This window comes from Gopherus evgoodei, chromosome 6, assembly GCF_007399415.2.
Source record: "Gopherus evgoodei ecotype Sinaloan lineage chromosome 6, rGopEvg1_v1.p, whole genome shotgun sequence".
NCBI classification, from domain to species: domain Eukaryota; kingdom Metazoa; phylum Chordata; order Testudines; family Testudinidae; genus Gopherus; species Gopherus evgoodei.
The window spans coordinates 137,449,040-137,461,135 of NC_044327.1; the positions used below are offsets into that span (position 1 = coordinate 137,449,040).

General features: G+C 53.5%; 2 protein-coding genes across 9 annotated transcripts in view; one reads left to right on the plus strand and one right to left on the minus strand.

The window, feature by feature from the left end:
- Nucleotides 1-7,852, plus strand: part of LOC115653067 (gamma-secretase subunit Aph-1b-like) — a 33,969-nt gene extending 26,117 nt beyond the window's left edge. For 3 of the 7 annotated variants that reach the window (XM_030565743.1, XM_030565748.1, XM_030565746.1), the window contains 4 exons: nt 2,285-2,358; nt 2,901-3,023; nt 5,568-5,695; nt 6,771-7,852. In XM_030565743.1, the coding sequence (XP_030421603.1) occupies nt 2,285-2,358; nt 2,901-3,023; nt 5,568-5,695; nt 6,771-6,989 (544 nt within the window). In that variant the 3' untranslated portion in view covers nt 6,990-7,852. Of the gene's footprint in view, nt 1-2,284; nt 2,359-2,900; nt 3,024-5,567; nt 5,696-6,327; nt 6,452-6,770 lie in introns of all 7 variants that reach the window. The other 4 variants (XM_030565745.1, XM_030565749.1, XM_030565747.1 and 1 more) reach the window with 3 other exon arrangements.
- A 1,174-nt stretch (nt 7,853-9,026) lies between these two features.
- Nucleotides 9,027-12,096, minus strand: part of CA9 (carbonic anhydrase 9) — a 34,220-nt gene continuing 31,150 nt past the window's right edge. For both annotated transcript variants that reach the window (XM_030565742.1, XM_030565741.1), the window contains 4 exons: nt 10,796-10,819; nt 10,075-10,110; nt 9,649-9,742; nt 9,027-9,341 (listed from right to left, as the gene is read on the minus strand). In XM_030565742.1, coding sequence (XP_030421602.1) covers nt 9,275-9,341; nt 9,649-9,742; nt 10,075-10,110; nt 10,796-10,819 — 221 coding nt within the window. In that variant the 3' untranslated portion in view covers nt 9,027-9,274. The remainder of the gene's footprint in view (nt 9,342-9,648; nt 9,743-10,074; nt 10,111-10,795; nt 10,820-12,096) is intronic.

The following is a 12,096-nucleotide window of genomic DNA, read 5'->3' on the forward strand; positions in this document are numbered from 1 at the left end:
TCACTGTTAAAAAAGTTACGCCTTATTTCCAGTCTGACTTTGTCTAGCTTATACTTCTACCCACTGGATTGAGTTAGACCTTTCTCTGATAAATAGAAGAGCCCATTATGAAATATTTGTTCCCTATGTAGACACTTGTAGCCTGGAATCGAGTCGCCACTTAACCTTCTCATTGTTAAGCTAAATAGATTGAGCTTCTTGACTCGATCACTGTAAGGCAGGTTTTCTGATGCTTTAATCATTCTCCTGGCTCATCTCTGAACCCTCTGCAATTTATCCACATTTTTCTTGAATTGAGGACACCAGAACTGGACACAGGATTCCAGCAGTGGTTCCAATAGTGCCAAAGACAGAAGTAAAATAACTTCTCTACCCATACTCGAGATTCCCATTCTTGCCTCCCAGGATCACATTAGCCCTTTTGATCACAACATCACACTGGTAACTCATGTTCACCTGATTATCCACCACACCCCCCAAATATTTTCCAGGGTCACTGCTTCCCAGGATAGAGTCCTCCATTCTGTAAGTGTGGCCTGCGTTCCTTGTTCCTAAATGGATACGTTTACGTTTAGCCATATTAAAATGAGTATATTGTTTGCTTGCACCCAGTTTACCAAGTGATCTACATTGCTCTGTATCAGTGACCTGTCCTCTTCATTATTTACCACTGTCCCAATTCTTTTTTGTCATCTGCAAAGTTTATCAGTGATTTTGTTTTCTTCCAAATCATTGATAAATAGTTAAATAGCATAGTGCCAAGAACCAATCCTAGTGGGACCCCACTGGAAACAGTCCCGTTCAGAGATGATTCCCTATCAGTTAGCCAGTTTTTAGTTCGTTTTAATGTGGGTCATGGTTATTTTTTAGGTTTGTACTGGGAGCTCAGTTCAGTTGCTTATCCCATATGACCCCTAATCCTTTAGATTCACTACTTTCCAGGATACAATCCCCCATTCTGTAGGTATGGCCTGCATTCCTACATGACTGTATTAAAATGCATTTTGTTTGAATGGGCCCAGATTACCCTATGTGACTGCCCTGTCCTCCTCTTTATTTACCATTCTGCCAGTCTTTGTTAGCAGCAGATTTTATAAACAGTGATATTTATATTTACTTCTAGATCCTTTGGTTAAAAAAATGGAGTGGCATCGGGCTTAGAACCATACCAGAAATGCCCCATTCAGTTATGATTCCCTCTTGACAGCTGTCACAGAGCCACAGAGCTTTGGAACAGTCCCTTGGAGGAGCCCATCAGTGGGCTGGACCTCCTGGGCGGGGGTCTCACTCTGAGACTGAACCTCTGGGCCTGCAGCCTCCCTGCTTCACCTCGTGAGCTCTGTTCAGCGAGTCCCACAGAGACAGACCCTGATGGAGACTTGTCCACTCTGCAGAGATTAATGCACCTCGCCCAGCATCTGCAGCGACACTTATCCAGCGCTGCCAGAACAGTCGGGTGACCGGGTCTGTCCGTCACCTGGACACAGCACAGGGAGCCCTTAGGGTAGCCCAGAGAACTGACGGTTGGAGCATCCTCCAGTCTGGCCAGCCCAGAGCCCAGCCACGCTGTAGGGAATCCCTTGAGGCAAGCTCTGTGTCTCTCTCTGTCTGATCTCGTAGATGAGAACCCAACTCCTCCCAGATGCCAGGTCTGATCCCCCCGATTTCACACTCCCAGTCCTTTGATCTCCAGCTGGGGAATGTTGCCCAGCCTCCCTGCTGAGAGATGGGGAAATCCCAGTCCCACTGGGGCTTTGGTCACTGGGTGTCAACATCTGAAGGATTGGATTTGCCATTGTTTTTCTCAGATGCTCCATTGATGTGGGGCCTAAAGCCCAGAAAGTTTGATGACACCCACCCCACTGTTCCTTTGTCTGCCCTGAGAGTAGACAGCCCTTTTCCATCCACTTGGCAACCATGGAGCACACAGGGGAAATGGACTCACACGACTCCTAAAAATATTACAAAATATTCCCACTTTCTCAAAACTCCCTTCTGAGATCTGTCAGCCAGCTCTAAATCTGTTTAATTTATGCTTCATTGGTATTGTGTAGAAGTAATTTTTTAATCAGACTATTGTGCGGTGCTAAATCAAACATCTTGCAAAGATCCAAGTACAGTATGTTACACAATTACCGTTGTCAGCCAGCCTAGTAATCCCATCAGAGAATGAAAGTCCTGGCTCCCAGCACCATGGTCTGTGCGCACCCATTATGTCGCTTTGCAGCCCCATGGGCAGCCGCACACTGGGGTGTGACTGGGGCTCTCTCCTTTCTCTGTCCAGGAAGGCAATCGAAGGGCTGGTGGCCCTCAGCGAAGATGGCTGCTCCCCAATTTCCATCCAGCAGATGGCATATGGTATGTTCCTCAGTGGGGCAGGGCTGACTCCAGCCTGAGTGGTGGGGACATGGGATGAATCATGGTCCCCAATGCAGTGCCTGTGGGTGTCATGGTGCCTGCCAGGGTATCTAAGTGCGCTCATATACTGGCCGGTGGACAAGCATCCACCGAAAAGCGGCATCACTGCCGAAATGCTGCTGATTTTCAGCAGCATTTCGGCGGTGATGCCTCTTGATGTTGCCGCTTCTCTGCGGCATTTTGGCGGATGCTTGTCCACCGGCCGCGGTCCTCGGTGACTCATTGTCCGGCGCCCGCCACCCGGAAAAGGTTGGGCACCGCTGGGATGAGTGGAGGTAGCATCTCCTAGAGAAGGGGAGTGGGTCTTGGGGAAAGGAGGTTTCTCACCAGGGATCCCTCCGAGTGGAAGCAAGTGTAACGGGGTCCCTGTGCAGGGCTGTGGGGGAGGCCTCTGGGGTTGGAGACAAGTCAGGGAGCCTCTCTGAGAGTCTCTGGTTCTAACGTCCCTGGGCTCAGCAACACGTGTTTTCTCTGTCCCACAGTAGCTGGCTTGGGCTTTGGGCTCATGAGCGGCGCCTTTTCCATGATTAACCTCCTGGCAGATGCACTGGGGCCTGGCACTGTGGGGATCCATGGAGACTCGCAGCTCTACTTCCTGACCTCAGGTGAGCAATGGGCCTACAACCCCTGCACCATCTCCCCACCAACTGTGCCCTAGAAAATCTATGGATAGTAATTCCATGCTCTAATAATAAGAATGTAGCACTAGCGATATACTACTGACCACCTGACGAGGATGGTGATAGTGACTGTGAAATGCTCAGGGAGATTAGAGAGGCTGTTCAAATAAACTAAATAATAGAGATTTTCACTTTCCCCATATTGACTGGGTACATGTCACGTCAGGATGGGATGCAGAGATAAAGAGTCTGACACCTTAAATGACTGCTTCTTGGAGCAGCTAGTTCCGGAACCCACAAGGGGAGAGAGAATTCTTGATTTAGTCCTAAGTCGAACACAGGATCTGGTCCAAGAGGTGAATATAGCTGAACCACTTGGTAATAGTGACCATCATATAATTAAATTTAACATCTCTGTGGCAGGGAAAACACAACAGCAGCATAACTGTAGCATTTAATTTCAGAAAGGGGAACTACTCAAAAATGATGAAGTTAAACAGAAATGAAAAGGGTCAGTGCCAAAAGTGAAATCTCTGCAAGCTGCATGGAAACATTTTAAAGGCACCATAATAGAGGCTCAACTTAAATGTATACCCCAAATTAAAAAACACAGAGAACCAAAAAAAGTGCCACTGTGGCTAAACAACAAAGTAAAAGAAGCTGTGAGAGGCAAAAAGGTATCCTTTAAAAAATGGAAGTTAAATCCTAATGAGAAAAATAGAAAGGAGCATAAACTCTGGCAAATGAAGTGTAAAAATATAATTAGGAAGGCCAAAAAAGAATGTGAAGAACAGCTAGCCAAAGACTCAAGAAGTAATACATTCTTTAAGTACATGAGAAGCAGGAAGCTGCTAAACAACCAATGGGGCCACTGGATGATCGAAGTGCTAAAGGAGCAGTCAAGGATGGTAAAGCAACTGCGGAGAAACTAAATGAATTCTTCGCATCAGTCTTCACAGCCTAGGATGTAGGGAGATTCCCAAACCTGAGCCCTTCTTTTTGGGTGACAGATCTGAGGAAGTGTCCCAGATTGAGGTGTCATTAGAGGAGGTTTTGGAACAAATTGAAGAACTAAATAGTAATAAGTCACCAGGACCAGATAGTATTCACCCAGGAGTTCTGAAGGAACTCAAATGTGAAATTGCACAGATACTAACTGTGGTTTGTAACCTATCATTTAAATCAGCTTCTGTACCAGATGACTGGAGGTTAGCTAATGTGATGCGAATTTTTTAAAAGGGCTCTGGAGGGGATCCTGGCGATTTCAGTACTGGGCAAATCAGACATGTGGATGAACACGATTTGTTGGAGAAGAGTCAACATGGTTTTTGTAAAGGGAAATCATGCCTTACCAGTCTGCTAGAATTCTTTGAGGGGATCAACAAGCATGTGGACAAGGAGGATCCAGTGGATATTGTGTATTCAGATTTTCAGAAAGCCTTTGACTAGATTTCTCACCAAAGGCTCTTAAGCAAAGTAATCTTCCACGGGATAAGAGGGAAGGTCCTCTCAGGAATCAGTAACTGGTTAAAAAATGGGAAAGGGCAGGAATAAATGGTCAGTTTTCAGAATGGAGAGAGGTAAATAGTGGTGTCCCCCAAGTGTCTGTACTGGTACCAGTCATATTCAACATATTCATAAATGATCTGGAAAAAGGGGTAAACAGTGAGGTGGCAAAATTTGCAGATAGTTAAATCCCAGGCAGACTGTGAAGAGCTGCCAAAGGATCTCTCAGACCTGGCTGACTGGGCAACAAACTGGCAGATGAAATTCCATGTTGATAAATGCAAAGTAATGCACATTGGAGAACATAATCTCAACTATATGTATAAAATGTTGGGGTCTAAATTAACTGTTCCCACTCAAGAAAGATCTTGGAGTCCTTGTGAGTAGTTTCTGAAAACATCCACTCAGTGTGCAGCGGCAGTCAAAAAAGTGACCGGAATGTTGGGCATCATTAAGAAAGCGAGAGGCGATAAGAGAAAATATCATGTTGCTGCTATATAAATCCCTGGTATGACCACATCTGCACACAGTATTCAAGATGTGGCCACCCCGTCTCAAAAAAGAGATATTGGAATTGGAACACACACAAGAGCGGGTTGCAGCTCTGCTTCCCGATCTCAGTGAAGCAATGGGTGTAGCAGTCCCTCCCCCCGCCCCCCACCTGCACTGCACCCAACCCATGTCTGCTCCCCACTCCTGCCATGTCTCCACTAACACCACCACCGACCCTCTTTTCACCCACACTGCCCTCCCACCACTGCCTCCTCCTCAAGGCACCCCACTGCCACAGCCCCTTGAACTGCCTGCCTACTGCCTCCCCACACCTTCATCACCCATGGACATCCTGCTCACACCCCACCCATCCCCTCATCACCACTGCTCCCCATATCAGTGCCCTACGCTGCCCCTCAGGTAAAGCCAGTTCTCACCCTCTGTTGATGGTGCCCCCCCCTGCCATGGCCTTGACTCTGCCTGGGGCAGCCTCGCCATCCTGGCCGTGACTGCCTCTGCTCCTCCTCACAGCCTTCATGACCATGGTGATGATTTTCCTTCACACCTTTTGGGGAATCCTCTTCTTCCACGGCTGTGAGACCCAGCGCTGGTGGGAGATGGTGGCCGTCATCTTCACTCACCTCATCGTGTCAGGACTGGTGAGTGTGGGCAAGGCAAACCGGAGACGTGGGCAGCTGAGCAGACTGCTCCCACACCACTGTGTCTCTGCTGCCTGAGTGCAGCAGGGGACAGGGTGGGCAGTTCTGGGCCAGGAATTACTATTTGGCAGGTGTGGGCGGGGTGGGGCCCTCAGGATGTGGGCCCTGTCAGGATGGGTACCGCATGCACAGATAGTCAGTCCCTGCTTGCAGGAGAAACTTGGTGTTCCCCCATGACCGTTGCTCCAGGGAATCACTTGTGGGACCCTGCACTAGTGCGAACGGCCAGAGGCAGCCTCCAGGTACTGACGCCTGCCAGTGAGAGACATAACACGCTTGCACTTCAAACTCCAAATGCTCCAGAGGAGCCTGCAGGACCCCTAGTTCTGTGGGGCAGTGCTGTCCTGCTGCAGACCAGAGAGGCCCTGTGGGCACGCCAACCCCACACCCCTCAGAGCACTGTGCCCCAGCCAGGTGCAGAGCCAGGAGTGTCAGGGAAGGAGGTTAGAGCACTGAGGGGGCCTGAGCCAAGCAGGCCAGGGCTCGTGGGGAGGCCAGCTCTGGCATAACTGGCTCTGGGGCTTCCCCCGGCTCGTCCCCTCCTCTCACTCTGTTTGCTGCTCTCCTCCCAGACATTCTGGAACCCCCTGTACTTGGGCAGCCTCATCCCCTCTTACCTGCTGATGTTTGCCACAGCTGCATGGGCCTACGTCCTGTCAGGAGGCTGCACTCAGAACCTGCTCCGATCCCTGCAGGGTGAGTATCTGGTCCAGCCCCACGTCCAGAGGAGGAGCCCTGCCCGAGACCCTGCCTCTGAGGGGTAGGAAAGGGAATGCCCGGAGGGGCTACTCCCAGTGTTAAGGAGGATGTGGCCTCCTTTGATCTGAGCCCCTTCAGCAGAGATGTTAACGCTTTCCTGGCACTAGCAAGTGGGGAAATACCCCAATCTGGGGCTATTCATCAGGGTGATCAGGGTGCTGCCCCTTTTCTGTGAGAATAGGACAGGAAATGACCTGCTCTGGAACCCTGTAAGCTTGGTACCTGAACTCACTCCCTCGCCTTTGCTTCTCCATAGGGCAGCAGAGTGAGACAAGCCCCCAGCCAGGATCCTGAGGGTCCATCAGGAGCTCTCTCCCTCAGCTGCTCCCTGCCTGCCCTGCCCGCCCTCTGGTGCTGTCAGCTGGGACCTACAGTTGCCTTCTCTGCAATATCATTTCTCTTTTCTGTGATCGGGGGACCCCCATTCGTCCCTGCTGGAGGCAGGTGTCCAGGGGCTCCTGCAGCCAGGGAGTAGCCAGCAGACTGTCTGATAGCCGGGGGCTGTTCACCCTGTCCTACCAACCCCTCTCCCTCCATGCTGTGGACATGAACTGGTTTAGCCCACCGTTGAAAGACACGTGGTGTGAGGGGTTCTACAGAACTCACTGCGCCTGCCCCACAACCAGTGTATGTGGGGTGGGTGCTCTCTGCCTCATACAGGGGGAGTCCTTCTCAGCCCCAGAAGTCTGTGATCTGGCCAGCAGTGGGCTGGGCTGAGGGGCAAATGAGCAGCACTGGCCTGTGGACGTTTGCAAGGATACGTCAAAGGGCCAAGCTGGGGATGTCAGGCATTAAGGAGCTGCAACGTCCTTTCCCCTTGCCCGGGAGTGGCTGTATCACGGGACTGAATTCCCAGCCCTGGCCCCGAGTGCCTGGCTGCTGGTAGGGGACAGACTGCCAGGTACTGGCCTGGGAAGGTGGGTGGCATTCGTGTGGGAAGTGCAGGACAGATGGGGGGCAAAGGATGAGGCTGACTGGATGCCCAGCACTGGCATGGGGAGGGAGGCGGGGATGAGTAGGGACAAAGGACTGTTGCTAAGATGCTGGTATGGGAAGCGGGGGTCAGGTGGTGCTGGCACAGCATAGCTGGTAGCTGCATGACTCCAGCAGAAATGCGGGGAGGAGGGGCGGTCACAGAGGTTTATCAGTGACCCTGCCCATCTCTCTGGTGGGGTGGATATGAGGCGCCTGAGCTGGCACCAGCCCTGGGGATGTGGGGTGTAATTGGGAGCTGGGAGCCTGGTAGCCGTGCAGAGGCGCCAGGGCCGAGAGCCAAGACTGGCTGAGTTTGTAATGGGCTTTTATATCAATAAAGAGAAATACCAGCCTCAAAGAGAATTTGTGTGTGGCTGTGGAGGATGGGTCCTGCGCATGCAGTGCACCTGCCATGCTGGGAGTGGGAAGTTGGGCTAGTACCCAGCTCATATGGAGTGTTTCACAGGTAGGGGCAGGGTCGTTATCCTTGTTTTACAGCTGGGGAAACCAAAGCACGGGCACGGAATTGACTTGTCTAAGGTCACCCAACAGGTGAGTGGGGGAGCCTGGCTGTTCTGAGCCCTGGTCCAGTGCTGTGTCTGCTCAACCACACTGTCATTGGGAGGGGAGGTTTGTAGATAGTCAGGGGAGGGGGAGGAGAGAGGGGCTGTGTCGCTGCAGGGAGGGGGAGGTCTGGCTTATTTCCCTTGGGTTCTTGTTCGTTACAGAAGTGCTGCAGGGACTCCACATGGCCATTAGGTGTCAGTCAGTACCATGGCCCCTGGTGCTGGCATCGAGTAGGTGAGTGGGGCTCTGGTTGGATGTTGCCAGGTGGACGCGGGGCTCCAGGCTGGCACGTTAACAAGCCTCACTGGAGGGTCACAGGAAGCTGGGCACTGGCTTCCCGTCTCTGGCTGGACAGTGGCTGTCTAGCCTCTGCTGCTGCATGCAGAGTGTCTGGTTGCTGAGCCCTGGGGGGCAGGCCAGTGGCCATGGGAACTCCCCTCCCACCTGTAACAGGCCTCATGGCAATTACTTCTCCTGGCTGAGCTGCACTTGCCCCTGCAATGCAGCCATGGGCAGGGGGCAGAGCAGCTGCATGAGAGCTCTGGGTGGGACAGGAAGGCAAAGCCCAGCTGCAGCGACCCCCATGTTGGGATTGGCCCAGGTTGCTGGAGCCTGTACCCTGACAGTTGGGGGAATGTCCCACTGGTTCTTTACTAACCCCAGGCAATGGGACCATCAATCTGGTTCCTGCACCCCCAGCCCGGTGAGGGAGGACACATCCCCTGCTAGCCTGTAACAATCACCCCTTGCTAACTCCCACGCCTGGGGCTTCCTGGCTGCTCTAGCTGGAGCCATCTGCTGTGCTGCTGTGGGCAGCTGGTCCTGCACAGGGGTGCTTCCTCGCCCCGGTCTGGGGTATCTGCATGGGGCAATCCCACAGCAGAGGCAGGGCTGTCACTGCAAGGGCAGGAGGGCCCTGGCCCCCGTGGGCAATAGCTCCTGCAGCAGAGGCAGGGCTGGCATAGCAACCGGTTTTTATTTCATTTATTTTATTGTATCTGTGAAAGGGGCAGAGTTTTTCCCCTCCGTCTCTGCTGAGCCTCAGTGCAGGTAACCGGGCCACAAGGAGTGAAGGCCCCAGAGGAGGGGCCCCTGCTGCTCAGGCCCCCTGGTGGGGAGGGAGGGCGTGCTGGGCTGGCCGCGAGTGGCAGGGTCCGGCTGGCTGAGCCCGAGGATGTGTGGACTGGTCTACATTCCATGTGCCTCGCAGGGCAGCGTCTACACCGTGTTCTCGTCTGTGGTGGCTGCTGTGTAGATGATGTTGGGCTTGGGGTGAGAGTCCGGCCTGCAGGGAAGGGAGAACAGTAGGGCATCACTTGCAGCTCCCTGGCAGCCCCCCTTCTGCATTATGGGGCAGGTGCTCCCCACCCTACCCCCTGGCTGGGGCTGAGCACTCTGCCTACACACAGGAGTGGCTGCTACCAGGGGGGCTGCGACTCTCCCAGCCTTTGCAGGGTAGGGCACTGGGGGGGCAGCATTGGAGAATCATAGACTGGGGTTTCAGGAGAGAGGGAGAAGGGTGGGGGATTAGGAGGAGTAGTTCCTGCATACAGGGACACGGGATTGGAGTATGTCAGGCTCCTAGCTCTCACCTCCTGTTCTGGCTCCGCTGCCTGTGGATGTAGATGAGGAAGGCCAGAGCCGTGACTGCGAAGAGAGCCCCAAAGAGACCGGCCAGCACGTCCGCTGCAGACACAGGCGAGTGAGGGGGGTTAGGCACCAGACACAGACAGGGAGGGAGAACTCTAGCCTTGGGAGAGTGGGACCAAGCCAAGCGGTGCTCCCAGGGAGGGGAGGAGGAAGTTAGTGGCTCTGAGCAGGGCTGGGGTGCCACAGCACAGGGACAGAGAGAGGCCAGGAGAGCCAGGGCAAGGGTGGGGGAGTTGACAGAAGCTGGGTAGCCCCAGGCTAGGGGAGGCTATGTGGCCTGGGGCAGGAGGCAGAGGTAGCAGAAGCTGGGTGGCCCTAGGCCAGGGAATTCGGGGGGAGGCCAGGGCAGCCCATCCGGGAGTACTCACCAGTCTGTAGGGCAAAGCCCAGCTGTTTTTCTGAATCTAAACATGAAACATTGGCAGGGGCAGGGGGAGAAACACACAGCAGGTGAGGCTGGGCAGGGGCAGGTGCCAATATCACAGGAACCACTATTACCCCCCACCCTATGTACAACCCCCCCCAGCCCACTGTCCAGCCATCATGTGCCCACTAAGCCTGCCCCCCATCCTATCCCAGTATGCAAGCCTGCCCCGCCCCCCCCGCCCATCCCAGCATGTGGTCACTGAAATCTGCGCACACCCAATCTCTGTGTGCACCCGCACCCCCATGTGCAGTGCCAGGCTCTTTCCTAGCACACAGCCAACTCCCCCTTGCCCCCAGCATGGTGTGCCTTAGGGAAGTAGGTACCACCCACCCCCCGCCACTGCCCTGGCCTAGCGGCTAATCCAAGTGCCCTCCCCCTACAAGCTGGTGTTCAGGCAGCAGTTCTCAAACTTGTACTGGGGACCTCTTTCACATAACAAGCCTCTGAGTGTGATCCCCCCCACTAAATTAAAAACAACTTCTAATGTATTAAATACCATTACAAATGCTAGAGGCAAAGTGGGATTTGGGGTGGAGGCTGACAGCTTGTGACCTCCCATGTAATAAGCTCCTAACCCCCTGAGGGGTCCCAACCCCCAGTTTGAGAACTCCTCTTTTGCCTCTGCCCCATCCTTGGGGTGTGGGGCCTGGGCCCAGCCTTACCTGCGCATGGTGGGCAGCCAGCACCTGCAATAGAGGCAACACTGTGAGCAGGCCGCCGGAGGGCGTGGGGGCGGGGGGGGCTGGCTGCAGCAAATAACAGGCGTGTCCTGTCACAGTGCAATGCCCCCTTTTATTTCATCTTTGGTAAAACAACTTTGAAGAGTAACTGCCTCCAGCAGAGCTGTGATTGTCCCCTGCCCCCATGGCTGCCCCTCTCCTTCGAGCAGGGACATTCTCCCCCTCTGCACACAACCAGCCCCAGCAATGCCACTGCTTTAAGCCCAGCTAATTGGTCCTTCGGCATGGCTCAGCTGCTCCCTGGGGCTTGGCCTCTGCTCCATTTCTTCCTCGTACTCAGGTGAATAGGGAATAGTTCAGGGAATCCCAGAGCCCAACTGGGAACATCTCACGCCCGCAGCAATGCCTCCATCACACACACAATGGCACTGGGAGACCCTCACACACACCCTCCCCTGGGGAGGGGGGTGCGGTTCGACAGTCCTTTGGCCATGACCATCACCAATCTAGCCTCTGCCAGAGCTCCCTTCCCGAGAGACCCTCCTGCCCAAACAGGAACTGTGCCAAAACCCAGCCAGCAACACAGCTTGGGAAATGCTAGTTCCCCTGAGCCAGGCGTGACAAAGAGAAGCCCAGAACTCCAGCAACGTTCCCAAATATGCCTAGCACGTGAGGTGCCCCCCGCTTCCCTCCAGCAGCTGTGCTGGCTGCAGGGAGAGGGAAAGGACAGACATGGGAGTTTCAGTGTCAACCCCTGGGGCTAACGAGCCAGCAGGAAGGTGATACCGTCCAGGAACATCGCTGATGCTTGCCCCTGCAGCATCTTTGGGGGCAGGAGTCACAGGGGAAGCCCTACCACATGTGTAGAGATTACAGGGACTTCAAACAACCCACAATTCAGGGGCCTCTTAGAAATACCTGTGCCCGGCTCCCATGGAAACCTCCACCCAGTGTCGGCCCACCTTCAACATGCACCCTCTAGATCGTGTTATACTTTTGTCTGCTAGACTGACAGGCCATCTATCAGCAATTTTCTGTTCCCTCTGCCGGTACTGATGGACTGTGATCGTTACCCTTTAACTTCATCTTTGTTAAGCTAAAAATGACTTTGCTCCAGTTTATCACTATAGGACAGGGTTTCATCATTCTCGTGTGCCTGTCAACCCTCTCCAACTTTCATCCATCCTTCAAGTGTGGGCACTGGTACTGGACACACTATTCCAGCAGCGGCTGCATCAGTGTCAAATACAGAGATAAAATGAACTCTCTGCCCCTACTCACGA